This window comes from Myotis nattereri (assembly GCF_964212035.1).
Source record: "Myotis nattereri genome assembly, chromosome: 16".
Taxonomy (NCBI): Eukaryota; Metazoa; Chordata; class Mammalia; order Chiroptera; family Vespertilionidae; genus Myotis; species Myotis nattereri.
Genome location: NC_138091.1, coordinates 55,121,366 through 55,136,433, shown reverse-complemented (window position 1 = coordinate 55,136,433; position 15,068 = coordinate 55,121,366). Strand labels below are relative to the sequence as shown.

The following is a 15,068-nucleotide window of genomic DNA, read 5'->3' as shown; positions in this document are numbered from 1 at the left end:
CCTCCTCCTGGTCCAGCCAGTCCCGACCCGAGCCTGTGGGAGGGAGGAACGGACGGACGGACAGACAGACGAGGGAGGCCCACCACCTCCTCCTCCTGGTCCAGCCAGTCCCGACCTGAGCCTGTGGGAGGGAGGGAGGGAGGGAGGAACGGACGGACGGGCGAGGGAGGCCCACCATCTCTTCCTCCTGCCCTCGGACTTCCTGGGTCCCCTCCAGGCCCAGGCCACCCAGCAGGCAGCAAAGCTGCTGCGTCTCTGGCACGGGCTCCAGGACCGTCTCCTCAGAGGGCGCCCTGCCCCGCCGGCAGGCACCTGCTCCCTCCGCTGGGTGCAGGGGCCGGGCACCCGGCCTCTCTGGGCTGCGTCCTCCGGGCTCCGGGGATGGGCTATGGGACGAGACACAGTCCACGGGAAGCAAGCGCCAGACCGTGTCCTTCCGGGGCTGTCCCCGAGGTCGTGCCGTGGGGCCCAGCCAGCCGCAGGGAGCCCCGCGGTCACTTCATTTGCCACTTGCCTGGGCCCCGGGGGGTACAGGACTTGGAGTTGTCAAATGAGGATCTGCCCTCCCCCCAACACCCACCGCTTCTGGCCCTGGAGCCGAGCAGCTGCCAAACCCCCTGGGCCTGGGCCCCACGTAAAGCAGCTGCGTAGAGTCTCGGGGCCCCGGGCCCCGGGCCCCAGGTTGCCCTTAGCTCGCCGGCCCTGGAGGACCTGCAGGCTGCCCGCCAGCTCTCACTCGGCCCCTGCTCAGGGCGGCACCTCCCTCTCTGTGGCAGCCTTGGGGTTGCCTTGTGACCCATCCTCCGGGATGTTTTGGGGTGAAGGGGAGCCCCGTCATTTTACACACTGGAGGCCTCGGGACCTCACTGTCATTGGGGGGGGACTGGTCACAGCTTGATGGTCTCACGTGCCAGCGAGCAGGCAGGAAGGGGAAGGCAGAGTCGGGTCCCTGGCCAGTGTGTCCCGGTCGGGCAGAGGGGCCTGGGGTCCAGTCACCACGGTGCCCCCAGGCCGGTCCTCCCAGCACGGCCAGCAGCCACACAGGCCCCGCCGTGGTGCCTTCTTTCCCAGCCCTTCCTGTGGGGAAGGGCCTTCCCATAGTCCTTTACCCATTAGTGTGAATTAGGGGGGCGGCCAGCAGCTTGTGGCAGAGCAGGGAGGGACAGGGTTACGGTGACGCGGCGCACTCCTGTCACCAAGCACAGACCCAGCTTGTGGACGGGCCTCGTCCTGGCTCCAGAAGAAGGCAGGGGGCGTCCCTGTCCCCCAGCTACACAGAGGGAGGGGCCGGGCAGAGGGGCAGCGGTGAGGGTGTCCGGGGAGCAGGCTGCCCGCCAGCAGCCCTCACCCACCGTCTCCTGTCCCCCCCGACTCCCTCTCTGTCTCTGCAGCAATTCGGAAAAATTTTAGACGTGGAGATCATTTTTAACGAGCGGGGCTCCAAGGTGGGTGCCGCCCAGAGGCCGCCACCATTACAGCGCCGGCTGTAGGGCCGCCAGGCTAGCGTGTGACATGTGCGTCCCCTTCCTGGAGAGCTGCGCGCCCGCCCGAGGACCCCTGAGCGACACGGGTGCCTGTATGCCCTCCTCCACCCCCACCCCATGTCTGTGTTCTTGTCGTTGCTGCCGCTGCTGCCGCCTCCTTCTCTCTAAGCTGCCGGGACCTCTCTGTCCACACTGGGCCGCCCTGGGGCGGGGCCTGCCGGGGTCAGCCTGAGGCTGGGGGAGGGGGGGGGCAGGAGACGAGGGAGGGTGCCCGGCAGAGATGAGCCCTGCTCCCCACTTGGGGAGAGAAGACACTGCCCCCCCCAGACTTCTAGGGTGAAGGTGGTAGGGCTGCCCCTCAGGTCCTGAAAGCCAGGCTTAGGGCGACAGGCCTGGACCCTGGCAGGACTGGACAGTGTCCCTGGCAGCCTTGGCCTGTCCCCTGGGAGAGCCCAGGTGGTAAGCCCAGGCCAAGCCAAAGGCTGCCCCGCCTGGGCCACACCCCCCTGGCACCCCCCTGTGCCCCGGCTGGTGGCACCAGAAAGTCCTCTGGGCTGCAGTCTCTCCTTCAACTCTGCCAACTCAACCCCCCTCTCTCCCCCTCTCTTCCCCCTCCCCCTGCCCTCCCCCTCCCTCCTTTTCTTCCTTCTCATCCTGTGTCTCCCCGTGTCTGTCCTTCTCTGCTCACAGGGCTTTGGGTTTGTAACTTTTGAAACTAGCTCAGATGCTGACCGAGCCCGGGAGAAGCTGAATGGGACGATCGTAGAGGGACGGAAAATTGAGGTGCTCAGATAAGTGTGCTGTGGGGTGACACCCCACCCAGTTCTCTGCCACCCTGTGGAGCACCAGACCAGGTTCCCCCCCAACCCCCCAGAACAGGAAGTTGGGGGGAGGGCAGGGCCACACTGAGGCCAGAGCCCAGCCCATTTCTGTCCTGTGGGTCTAGACGTCAGGCTCCCCCAAGGTCCCCCCTCCTTTCATCTGTCTCTCCTTCCTGAACGAGAACCCCCACCTGGGGGGTCAGCCAGACCCTGGGAGGACCCCAGAAGTTGTGTGTGTGAGGCTTGGCAGCTCCAAGGACCACAGCCAGGCCAGTCTGCCCTCCAGCTGGAAGGGACCATTGGTCCCCGACGCCCCTCACAGGGAGCATCAGCTGCCTCCTGCCCCCCACCCCGCATGCTGCCTTCCCTCACCCCACGGGGTCAGCAGCAAGTGGCCAGGGCCTAGATGGGGACCCAGCCCAGAGGAGCAGCAGGAAGAGGCAAGGTCCACCACAAAACCCAGGGGAGGGGGAGGGAGGGCTCAGCGACCAGCACACAGCCCGTTGGAGAGGTCTGGGGGGAGGGTTCCAAGGACAGGGGAGTGGGGGCCCTGACTTGGCCAGGCTCTGGCCCAGCCCTTGGCACCTGGGGCTGTGGCCCAAGGCCCCCCAGGGCTGACTCGGGGCCCCTTCCTGGGTTCCACGCCCAGCCTGCTCTCTGCTCCCTTCCCAGGGGGCCTTCTTCCTCCTCCTCCTCCTCCTCTTCCTGCTCCTGCCCCTTCCCGTCCCGGACAGTGACCGGGCCTAGAGGCCTGGAGAGGAGGATCACCCATGGCACTGCCTGCCCCTCCCTTGCGGGCCTTGCCTCCCATGGGCACATCAGAAGCTCTGGCCGGGAGGGGTGGCCGCCGTGGCGCCCTTGGCCTCCTGGGGTGGACACTGCCCTGGGGCAGGTCTGTTAGGGGCCCGAGGGGCTCTGACGAGAGGCCACCAGCCAGCGTCTCCCGTGACCTTGGGACTTGGCTTGTGAAACAGCCGTGTGAAGGTCAAGAGCCAGGTCCAGACCCAGTGCCTGAGCCAGGGCCAGGCCGGGCCGGGCAGCAGCCAGAGCTGGGGGGTGGCCAAGGCTCCCTGGAGGCGGCAGCACCGCAGAGAGGAGGGGGGGGGGGGAGGCCAGGCTGGCGGCAGCGGCTCCTGTGCCTCCGCCTGGTGCCCTGGGACAGGACCGGGGGTGGGGGGCGGGGGGCAGAAGCGCAGAGCAGGACTGGGGTGGCCCATGGCCCCACGGAAGCTAATGTTCCCCTCTCCCCGCCTCTGAGCAGGTCAATAACGCCACCGCCCGAGTCATGACCAACAAGAAGACGTCGAACCCCTACACCAACGGTAAGGCGCCCGGGGCCCGGGAGGCTGTGGGGGCACCGCCGGCCCTGGAGGCTGACCTCCCTGGGTGCTCGGTGCCTCCATGTTCAGCTCGCCCTGTCGGGGGGCGGGGGGGCGGCACCCCCAGGCGTGCGTGGCACCCCGAGGCCACATGGACAGGCTTCGCACAGTGGCTCAGCGGCCACTTCCCGGAGTTTCATTTCCAAGCTCGGAGGGCGGCCTGGCTGGAGGTGCTGTGCTGAGTGGGTGAGGAAGGGCAGGCAGCTGGGCCTTGGCAGTCCTGGGAGGCTGAGGCCGCCAGAGCGAGTCCTGCAGGCCCCGCCGGACCGTCCGCTGTGCACCTGGCCCCGAGCCGAGCGGGAGGGGCCGGGCCTCTTTGGAAACGAAGGGCTGATGCCCCGTGCCGGCTGCGGAGAGAAGTGAGGGAGTTCGCTGCGGAAAACAAGCGCGCCCCGTTTGGGCAGGTGCTGCCGTTAACACAAAACATGGGACCGCCCAGGTGGGCCCCGGCCTCGGATCCGGGGCCCCTGACGGTGCCCTGGGCCAGAGTCGGCAGGCCCAGGGCACCTGAGGCGCAGGCCGGCCTCCGAGAGGGCGGAGAAGAGCCGCCGGCGGAGCCGGGGAGGCAGCTGGGGTCATTGCCTCTGGGACTCTGCTCCGTCGTGGACCCTCACCCGAGAGACCCAGTTCTTGGGCCTGGAGGTCTCCCCAGGAGACAGACGGTTCTTGCCTCCTCCCCGGAGGTGGATGGGCTCCTGGCCGGCAGCAGCGTTCAGACACAAAGTCTGCCGTCTGTGATGGGACCAGTGACGGCGGCCCACGGACAGTGCGGACAATGGCCCCGGAGGAGCAAGGCCACTGCCCAGAGTGGGCACGCTGTCTGAATGCCTGGGGCCAGAGCCCACTCAACGCGGCTGGTCTCCTCCGGAGGTCTCGGTTGTGCTGTGCCCGGGTCCCTGGTGGGAGGGAGGCAGCCGGAGCAGCCAGCCCAGAACGGCCGGCTGCAGGGAGGGAGAGGCTGGTGAGGGTACGGCTGGGGGCCAGGGAGTGGCAGGAGCGGGTTGGCACACACCAGCTCTGTGGCACAAGGCTGCAGCACCTCTCGGCCTCCACTTGTCCATCTGTGAAATGGGAGGGTGGCCACCGATCTCAGTGGGGGGGGTTCTGAACAGCAGGACGCTGTAAAGTGCCTGGGAAGGGCCAGCTGTCCTGTCATTATTATTTGAAGCCAAAGGCCCTTCTGCCCCAGCACCTCGCACTGGCTGCTCTGGGGACAGACACAGGACAGCGGGAGAGGACTCAGCACTGGGGAGAGGGGCCCTGGGAGCTCGTCCTGGGACACACACACTGGGGCAGGAGGTGGGAGGAGGTTTGGGCAGAGGCCGGCCACCTTTCTCAGTCTCTGACCCTCCAGGAAGGCAGCCAGGTGCCCCAGGAGACAGCACCCCCAGGAAGGGGCTCTGTCATGCCCCCCGAATCCCTCATCCCCGCGGGGGCCTGCAGGCATTTACACACCGTGCTCCCCCCTCCCTCCCTAATCCTGCTGTGGGGATCGCAGACCCCAGGGTGTGGGGCTGGTGCCCTTCCGGCAGGAGAGGCCCAGGGCATGCTGGGAGGGAGGGCCATCATTTAGGAAAACTCAAGGAGACCCAGAGCCGCCTGGGTGGGGAGTGGGCCGGCCCCTGTGACTGGGGAGCAGTCAGAGCCTGCAGCTTTGGAAGAGGCAGGGGTGGGGATGGGGGTCCCACCTCCTGTACCCGCCCAGATTGCAGAGGGAGGGGCCACGCCCTTGGGGGGGGGGTCTCAGGTGCAGTGTGCGGAGGGGAGCGGAGGGGAGATGGTGATTGGATTCCTTGCTTCTGATCTAGGCTGGAAGCTCAACCCCGTGGTGGGCGCCGTCTATGGGCCTGAATTCTATGCAGGTAAAAAGCGGAAGCAGTGGAGGGGGCTGGTGGGGGCGTGGCCGGGTGGGTGTGGCCAGGTGCGCGGGGGCGTGGTCTGGAGGGGCGTGGTCGGGGCCTGGGGCCGGGCATGGGGTGCCCTCACCCTATCTCTGCCTTCCCACTCACACTGCCACTCTCCCGCCCGCTCTCCGCAGTGACGGGGTTCCCCTACCCCACCACGGGCACGGCCGTGGCCTACAGGGGCGCGCACCTGCGGGGCCGGGGCCGGGCCGTGTACAATACGTTCCGGGCTGCGCCGCCCCCGCCCCCCATCCCCGCGTATGGAGCGTGAGTACCTGGGAGCCCCGGGAGGGAGGCGTGGAGAAAGGCCCAGGGGTGTGGGGAGGGCGGCCTGGGGCAACCAGACGGGGTAGGCAGCCTATATGCGGGGGCTAGGGAACCCCCAGATCTTGGCACTGCAGCCACGTTGTGATGGGCAGTGACCCAGGCCCACCCCGCCCCGGAGCCAAAGGTCACTGGCATGTATGGGACACCTGGGGCCGCAGCAGATGTTTGCAGTGGGGTCCTGGCTGGCCCCGGAGGTCGGTGGGCCCTCTGAGCCCAGCTGCACCTTGTCCCTGGGGCCGAGCGCCCGGCTACGGGGGTACAGCGGGGAGGCGGGGTAAGCAAGGTGGGCCGAGGCCCCTGGGTTTGTGGGAGAAAGGAGCTGACGGCAAGGATGTTACTCTATTGTTATACCAAACAGGGCACTGGAGCAAACGCTTGTTAAAATGCCAGTCCCATGGGCAGGGCTGGCACCCTGCCCCCTCCCTCCGCAGCCTCCGGAGCCGGTCACCTCTCCAGCGTTCCCACCACTCTCTTGTCCGTTTGCTTCCAGGGTCGTGTATCAGGACGGCTTTTATGGTGCTGAGATTTATGTAAGTGCCGCCCCCAGGGGGGGGCCGGCCAGCTCCCCTCCAGGAGCCGTCAGCGACTTCAGTCCCTGCCCGCTCCCCCCCCCCTGCCCTGCTAACCCGGCTCCTCTCCCCTGCCCCACACCCCTGCCCTTCTCCCCTTCTCAGAACCCAGGAGGGTGAGGGCACTGCACCCCTGGGGCCGCACACAGCCACGCCGGGAGTAGCAAGGTGTCTCCCAACAGCCCATGAGCCACCGCATGCCTCCCGTTGTGCAAGGCTGTGTCCCTAAGCACACCGGGGTCCCTGAAGGAGCCGCAGGGGCAAGGCCTGAGAGGCCAGGAGGCAGGGGCCCCTGGGCAGACCCCTGGGGGGGGCCTTCTCCCCGCCTCGTGGGGCCGCACTCACCCCGCACACAGACCTGGCCCAACACAACACCCCTTTGTGCCAGGGCATGCCCGGCGCTCATGTCCTCCACCCTCCCCCGCGGCCAGGGTGGCACCCAGAGCCAGCCGTGGGCTCCCCATGCCCCTCGGGCTCACTGGCCTGTGGCAGGGGTGCTACAGCCTCGCACTCAGCCTGACATGCAGTGGGCGCCCACCTGTGTGTGTGGAACGCCAGAAGGATGAGTGAATGAACGCATGACGGGACGCCCCCCACCCCCCCCCCCGGCACCGTGCGGTCCGCGGGCCTCCCTTAGGCCCCCAGCCAGGTGCCCCCAGCCCGCACCGGCTAGCAGCCAGGAGGGGTGGAAAGGCCGTGGCCGCCCCACTAAGCCCTTGTGCCCTCCCCTCCCCTGTGCCCTGCAGGGAGGCTATGCCGCCTACAGATACGCCCAGCCGGCCGCAGCGGCAGCAGCAGCAGCAGCAGCAGCCTACAGCGACAGGTACGCTGGGGACGGGGAGCCAGCGCTCCGGGCCCTCAGGCGGGGATCCCACAGACCAGAAGCCCCACCCATTGCTCAGGGGCCTGGGGATGGCTCCCCACGTGGGCGCAGGGTCTGGACAGAGGAGAGCAGGTCTGAATGGGCTTGGAGACCCCCAAACAGCTGCTGTCATCACTCCCTGCATCACGGCGGGGAGGCGGGGGACCCCAGTTCTCAGGGAGCAGACAGCCCCTCCCCCAGCTCTGGAGGCCCCGCCCGCCTGCCCTCGGTCCAAGGTGCTTCCAGGCGAAGGCGGCTGTGGCCACAGCCTCTTGTGTGACAGGACCAGGTGGGGAGGGCTGTGACTCTGAGAGCAGTGGCCTCCGCCCAGGGGTTGGGGGCGGGGGGGCGCTGTGCGTTCTGTGGTCAGGTCCAGGGGTCCCCCACCGTGGCCCAGCTGGCACCGTTCCCTGTGGGCACTCAGCCCATTGGCCTCAGAGCCGCTTGGGGAAGGGCACATGGCCGCACTCTAAGGAGGGCAGCGTTGCTCGTGTCCACGGGGCGGCTCTGGCCTGGGGACCGCCTGGTCCTCCCTCCCGGTGCGAGGCGGCACCCCGTCTCCAGGCCACACCTTCCTCGCAGCCTCTCGGCTCAGGTGTGTGTCAGGTGCACGGCCGGCCCCGCCCGGCCCCGCCCAGCCTCTGAGAAGCTGGCATTTCGCCCACGAAATGTGCTGAGTGAGAGGAAGGTCACAGAGGGGCACAGGCCACCTCCCTCCTGGTGGCCAAGTCCCTGCCCCCCGCGTCCCCGGACCTTCCCACCTCTGAGCCCCTTCCCCGGACGTGGCCTCCTCCTTTCCAGGGGTCTTTCCTCCACGCGAGCGGTGAGGCCCCTTTTCTGGTCCCGGGGCACCTCACAGGGCAGGTCCCCCCAGGTCGGCACAGGACGGGCACTCTGGCCACCCCCTCCTTCCAAGCAGGCAGGGGGACCATGGGGAGGGTGTGCCAGGGAGGGACCCCGCCGCCCGGGAGGTGCTCAGGAAATGCCTGGGAAGAGGTGGGGGTCAGTGCCCCCCTCACCTGCCCCCCTCGCCCCACCCCTCCCCGTGCTGTCTCCCCAGTTACGGCCGAGTCTACACAGCTGCCGACCCCTACCACCACCCCATCGGCCCCACGGCCGCCTACAGCATCGGGACCATGGTAAGGAGGCTGGCGGGCCGGCCTGGGCGCGGCCGAGCGAGGAGGGGGGAGGGGACACAGGCAGGTCCTGGGGAGACCCACTCAGAACACAGGCCAGGGCCTCGGCCTGGTGGCGGGGAGCACCGGTGCCTCTGAGTTGGGGGTGGGGACTGGCCCTTCGTGCCCTCGTGGAGTGAGGAGGAGGCGGGTGTGCCCTGCCGGGCAGCTGCCCAGGGACGACGTCCGGCCCCTGACCGTCCTGGCGCGGCCCTGGAGCCCAGCGGGGCCTCCCTTCCCGCAGGAAACCCACCAGCCCTCCCCGCAGCCGCTCCAGAGGCAGGCAGGGCCCCCTCGTGTGGGTGTGTCCGTGCCGTGGTCCCGTCCTGCCCCCCTGCTGTGCCTTCCTTCGCGTGGATGGGGAACAGGGCTGCCCACCCGGCTCCTGCCTGGAGGCCCTCCCTGGGGATGGGCCGCTCTGCCAGCTCTGGACGGGCGCACCCCTGAGAGCCAGTGTGTCTGTGTGTGTCTGTGTGTGTCTGTGTGTGTCTGTGTGCGCGCCTGCTGTCAGCACATAGAGCCCCGCCCGCTCTGCCCCGAAGCCCGCTCCCGTGGACACCTGCCCCTGACCGCCGCCCCCAGGCTGTCCCCGGCGGGGCATTAGCTAGCGGAGTCCAGCATCAAAGATGAAAACGCCTGGGGGTGAGGGGGGGGCGCGGCGCCATGGGGTGTCGTCACCTCCTTTGGTTTTGATGACGCCCTCCCGGGCTTTGCTCTGCGTTTTTGATCTTTAACGAGCCTCAGACACCCCAGCAGGCGCGGGGAGTGCTGGCAGCCGGGGCAGCAGCCCCTGGGAGGCCCCCCTCCCGGATGGAGCCCTGCGCTGGGCGCCCAGCCCCTCGGCTCCGGGATCGGCTCAGCCCTCCGCGCAGCTGCTCGCTAAAGGCCCTCGTGAGCTCTCCGAGGCCCCATTTAGGTTTTTTCCTTTTTCTTTTTAAGGTTTTTCTATTTTCCCCCCAACTTTTCTGGCCCTTGCTGTTCTCTTGCCTTTTCTGACAAAACTGGTGGGTGGGGTGGGAGGTTCCTGTAGAGGCCTCCCCGGCCCCGGAGCTGAGCCCGGGACAGCAAGAATGTCTGAGAAGTCAAGGCCAGGGAACCCTGACAGGGTCCGCCCCCCCCCCCATATCTGGAGGACTCAGACCCCACAGCAGTCCTGGGGCGCCAGGAGTAGGGCTCCTGCTCAGACCTCCCGGACGAAGGAGAAGGGAAACAAAGGGCCAGGCTAGAGCCAGAGTCCCCAGGACACTCACACCTCACCCAGGAGCCCGTGGCTGCAGATGCTGCCCCCCCTCCGCCCCCCGCCCCCCCCCCCCCAGCCAGAGATGAGACCATCCGGCACCAGAAACAGGCCCGGGCCCCAGGCCTCCCCCACCCGCCCGCGGCCAGAACAGCCACACCCACCCTCCCCCAGGCAAACCGTGAGGGGGGCAGAAAACGGGGGTTCACTCTTACTCTTTTGGTTCTTCCTTCTAATTTTTTTCTCTCTGCTTCTCCGCCCCCTCCGGGAAGGCGGCACTGATGGGCTGTTTTCCATCTTGGATGTTGCAGGCCAGCCTCTGCCGAGGGGGGCACGGCCGCTTCTCCCCCTACTAGCAAGAGGCCCGCCCCTAGCGGCAGTCAGACCGTAGCTCACACCACACCCCGCACCCCGGCCAGGCCCGGCCACAGGAGGACAGTGCGCCCTCCCGGCCAGCAGCTCGCTGACGGGCCCCCACGATGGCGTGTGTGTCTGACCCTGGTTCCCCCGTGTGTCTGAGACCTTGGTTCCGATTCTGACTTGGTTGTGTTCCCCACCCCCGAGCCGGTTCAGGTACAGTATGCAGAGGGGCGGGGCCGAGCTGGGCAGAGGACCCTCCCGAGCTAGCAGTAGAGCCACGCCCACAGGGCGGCCCACGCCCGTGCAGGGGTGTAAGAGCCACGGAAGATGCCGGCCTCAGGAGGCCAGCCCGGGCCACCGTCCCGGGGTGTGGGCAGGACAGTGCCCCCCCCCACCAGCTGAGACCCAGTGTGATCGCGTTGTATGGGCAGTGCCTGCTGCCCGCAGGGCCACACCAGCCTCAGGGGCGCCTTAGCCTCTGACGTCAGAAACCAAAGCGAAGGAAGAATTTCCCCACCGGGAGGCCCGGCGGCCCACAGCTGTGCCCGCAGCGCCCGCCTCCCACTGTCCTCCGAGACCGGTCGCGGCCCGCCGGGCCTGGTGTTTTACCGGAGCCACGGCCCCTGCCCTGCCCCGAGCTCAGAAAAGCCTGTTGATCAGGGTCTGTTTCCGAGGGAGCGGGTGGCGCCCACCTGGGCACAGCGCTGCGTGTTAGCCGGTCATCTAGGGGGGGCCCCGTGAGCTCACACCCTCCCAGGGCGCGGGCCCCGGAGGAGGTGCTGGCTGCAGCTACAGCCCAGGGAGCCTCTGGAGAGTCCGCCACCCAGGCCAGGCCCTTGCCACGCACCTTGGTGACAGGAGAAGGCGGAGTGGGCCAGGGGCCTGGTGTGCTGCCGGAGCTGCCCGACCAGCTTCTGGGGCTGAGGGCCCGAGAGAGGGTCCCGCCAGCCGGGCCTGGTCCCTGCGGGTGGGTGGGCAGATCAGGCCCAGAGCACCGCCTTCTCAACTGCCTCGTGCCACGTGGCCACCCCCTCACCCCCTTCCTGCCAGAGCCAGCCAGGCCCCTGCCCACCTCAGCAGAGCCCCACTGCCACCGGGTCCCCTGTGGCCCCTCCATTCCGGCCACCTTCTGCCCTGGGGGACAGACGTCCCCTCTAACTCCAGCTCTCGCGCGATGATGGGTCCTAGAGCTGGGCAGGAGGACAGGTGGGGGTGGTTGGGGGTCCAGGCCGTCCCTAGCACCACCCAGCCCCGCAGGTCTCAGCCTGCCCTCGGCGGGGCCTGTCCTCAGCGCCCGCAGCGGCTTCCGGAAACTGCTAGTCCCTTTCTGTTTCTGTTGTAGTGACAGCGTCCACCGTTTCCTTCTCGGACCGCGAAGGGCAAAAACAAAAAACAAACAAAAAAATCACAAAACAAAAAACAAAACAAAAAAAGATGTTAAGATCCAAGCAGCAACAAAACCAACCAAACAAGACACATGCACCACGCCCAGGTCCCGCGTGCCAGCGCGAAGAGCAGTCGGCGGGCGGAGAGCGGCCGCGCCCTCCAGGAGCGAGAGAGCGAGAGGGAGGGCCCGCGGCTTCCTGTCCAGTCTTCCTGCCCCCCGCTCCCGCAATGTGGGCCCGCGGAGGCCTGGCCTCCCGGGGAAGAGCCGGCAGGACCTGATCTTTGTTGCCAACTGTGCCAGTGGAGGGGACGGCCGGGCCCTGGGCACAGGGGGGGGCAGCTTTCCATTCCCCGGCTCTGGCTCCGGCCACGCCCAGTCACCCTGTGTCTTGCTCTGGCCCCAGCTCTCCCTCACGCCATGCCACCAACGCCCGTGTCCTGCAAACCTGGGGGAGGCGTTTGCAGGCCACTGGGGCTGTCCCACCAGCAGCCCTGGGGTCCGACCCCCACACCAAGGGCTGACGTGGTTCCAGAACTAGGGGGCGCCCAGGTACCCCTCCCTCCACATGACGGGGCTCCCGGGCCGGCCAGCCAGCCAGGACTGACTCCTGCACCTGAGAATGTGGGGCTGTGGGGGCCTGGAGGCCACGGACGTGCTCCCACTGGCTGTTTCTGGTTTCCTGTCTGGAGGCGGCTCTGTGCCTGGTCTGGGGAGGGACAGCTGGCCCCATGGGACCTGCTGAGGGCAGGCCTGCGAGGGGCCGAGGGACGGGCTGGCGCCTGGCTGCACAGCAAGGCTGGGAGTCACAGTGCTATGGGACGAGACGGCCAGGCCAGCGCAGGGATGGGGGGCGGGGGGCAGGAGGAAGACCTTGGGCGGGGAGGGGGGCGCAGACGGCAGGTCACAGGATAAAGCCCCAGGCCAGGCAGATAGCTGGAGTCGGGGCAACAGCAAAAAATAGCAAAAAAACCCCCACAAAACCCAGGCTCCCACCATGGCTCCCCCCTCCCAAAACAGGAAGGGCAGGACCACACCTCACTTTGTATCCGCACCCGTTCCGAGCGCCGCCTTTTCTACTCCGTGTACAGAGCCCCGAGCTGGCCCTCTCCCGCCGCTGCGCCCGGCCCCGCCCCGGCCCCGCCCCGGCCTCAGCCCGGCCGGCTTCCTTTCTTACCATTCTGTATGCTTCCCAGGTGTGACCCTTCAGATCCACAGTATTATTATTAAGATTATTAATAAAGATTTCTTTCTTCAAACCAGGACAGCTCTCTGATTGGGCAGCCCCTGGACACACAGGGTGGAGGGCAGCGGAGGGCGCGGCGTGTCCCGGGAGGCAGCCTGGCTGCGCTGAGCCCCAGGCCGGAGGGGGTTGGGGTGGGGGTGGGGGGCCTGCTGTCAGTGGTGCTGGGCAGGTCACTAAGATCCGCCCACAGCCCCAGCTCTGCTGGTGTGGCTCTGCTCCTGCGAGGTGAGCCCTCTGCTCCGGCCAGTGGTCCCGTTCCTGGAGGCCGGGCGTGAAGGGGTGTGGAGGGGTGTGGCCGCCCGGGGAAGAGGAGAGGTGACCAGGGGGGAGCAGCAGATCCTGGACCCTGAGCTTAGAAGCCCGGGGCGTGGGGGCTGGGGCAGGCCGACACCAACGCCACGGAGCCGGAGAGCCTTCTCGCAGACGAGTTGTTCGCTTCCTCCAGGCGGGTACCTCCAGGCGGGTACCTCCAGGCGGGTAATGTATTTCGGAGTTGTTACTCCCGCGGGGGAAGGGCGGGGGCCGGCTTCAGTGCCGACATGTGGCTTTTCCTGCGTGAGCCCTGGCGGGTGGTGGGACGGGGCCCGTGCTCCTGGGGCGCAGGGCTGGGGGCCTCCACGGCGCTGAGCTTGGCTGAGCCCCCACTTTGCTTGCTCACCAGACGGTGAGGAAATAATTGCCGCTGTAAGTGTCCCCTCCTCTGCAGCAAGTATGTGGGGAGCCAGCGCTTTCAGAAAAAGGGCTTCGTGAAATCAGTCCCAGGTGCGACCCGCCCCGCCCGGTCCCACGTTGGGAAAAGGGCAGGAGCCCCCTGGCTCAGAACGAGGGGCTCAGGCGCTGGGGGGAACGGTCAAGACCAAGAAAAGCCAAGCCCGCATGGGGTCTCCCTGCCCGGCCGGCCGGGGCCCTCCTCCCGCCCGAGCTGCTGGGCCACACGTGTGGGGCGTGAGGAGCAGATGTTCCCAATCGGGGAGCGCGCTGTGGAGGGGCGTGGCCTCCTGGGACGCCAGGGCAGGTGGGGTGGAGGCAGCGTCGGGAGCCCCTAGGCCCGTGGTTCTCAACCTTCCTGATGCCGCGGCCTCATGTTGTGACCCAACCATAAAATTATTTTCGTGGCTACTTCATCGCTGTAATGTGGCTACTGTTATGAATCATCATGTAAATATCTGATATGCAGGATGTATTGTCATTGTTACAAATTGGACATAACTAAAGCATAGTGATTAATCACAAAAACAGTATGTAATTATATATGTGTTTTCCGATGGTCTTAGGCGACCCCTGTGAAAGGGTCATTCGACCCCCAAGGGGTCGCGACCCACAGGTTGAGAACCGCTGCCCTGGGCTGTCCCCCAGTCTCGGATGTAGCCAGCGACCCCTGCACCCTGCACCCCTCCCAATGCGGTTGGGCCTGAGCAGAGGCTGCACTGCCACCTGGTGGCCTCCCCCGTCACTACAGTGCTGACCCCGAGCCTGGACACAAGGCAGTGGGGAGGGGACCCCAGTGTCCCAGCCTTAGAGCCACTCCGCATCTCGCAGCAGAGGTCGGGGGCCATAGGGATGGGGAAGTAACCCCATCACTGGCCTAGGAGGCCTGGGGTGAGGGACCCCAAGAACGAGGGACTTAAGGCCTTGGTCCCCTGGGGCACTAGAGAGGAGCAGGGTTCCCCGAGGCCATGGGGTGGAGAACCCCACCCCCAGGGAGCTTCACAGCAGTTCAGCCATGGCTGGAGAAGCCACCTCCCCCTCCTCCCTCCCGGGAGGCCACTGGCCACCTTGGCCCTTGGAGGGAGCAGGGAGGTGCTGGGGAGAGAAGGAAGGGAGAGGAAGGGGCCACAGTGCAGAGGCTGCCGCCCATACACCCCTGCTCGCGCCCACCCCCGGGAGAGTCCAGGGGGCTGTGAAGGCACAGAGAGGCGGTGGACAGGGCTGACGCCTGGGCCCCCTGCTCCCAAGCCTGGATCCACACTCACAGGCAGAGGCGGAGCCCAGGGGCAGACCATGCCAGCCCCACGCCCACCCGCTGGAGAGACGAGCAGGCGCAGCCAGTGGCAATGCTCTGGGCCCCGCGGGGCAGTGAGCCGGGAAAGCACAGCCCACGGCGATCTGCAGGTGCCGCGCTGCTGGCCTGGCCCTGGGCTCCCCCCGCCATCTCCGGGAGCACCCTGCACCCACCCCTCACTGAACCCCACGGGCCTCTGCTGGCGTCCGCACCCTCAGCAATGTCCCCAGGGCCTGCTCCGAAGCCCTCCTGCCACAGCGGAAGCCCGTCCCTAATTGTTCCACCTGCGGAATAAAGTCGCCACGCTCAGCGCCGGCC

General features: G+C 67.5%; 1 protein-coding gene across 14 annotated transcripts in view; it reads left to right on the top strand.

Annotated features, from left to right (window-relative positions):
• Nucleotides 1–12,764, top strand: part of RBFOX3 (RNA binding fox-1 homolog 3) — a 145,477-nt gene extending 132,713 nt beyond the window's left edge. For all 14 annotated transcript variants that reach the window (XM_081110364.1, XM_081110366.1, XM_081110372.1 and 11 more), the window contains 9 exons: nt 1,392–1,445; nt 2,175–2,267; nt 3,567–3,627; nt 5,493–5,546; nt 5,723–5,855; nt 6,406–6,445; nt 7,231–7,307; nt 8,407–8,485; nt 11,461–12,764. In XM_081110364.1, coding sequence (XP_080966490.1) covers nt 1,392–1,445; nt 2,175–2,267; nt 3,567–3,627; nt 5,493–5,546; nt 5,723–5,855; nt 6,406–6,445; nt 7,231–7,307; nt 8,407–8,485; nt 11,461–11,463 — 594 coding nt within the window. In that variant the 3' untranslated portion in view covers nt 11,464–12,764. The remainder of the gene's footprint in view (nt 1–1,391; nt 1,446–2,174; nt 2,268–3,566; nt 3,628–5,492; nt 5,547–5,722; nt 5,856–6,405; nt 6,446–7,230; nt 7,308–8,406; nt 8,486–11,460) is intronic.
• Nucleotides 12,765–15,068: the final 2,304 nt, after the last annotated feature.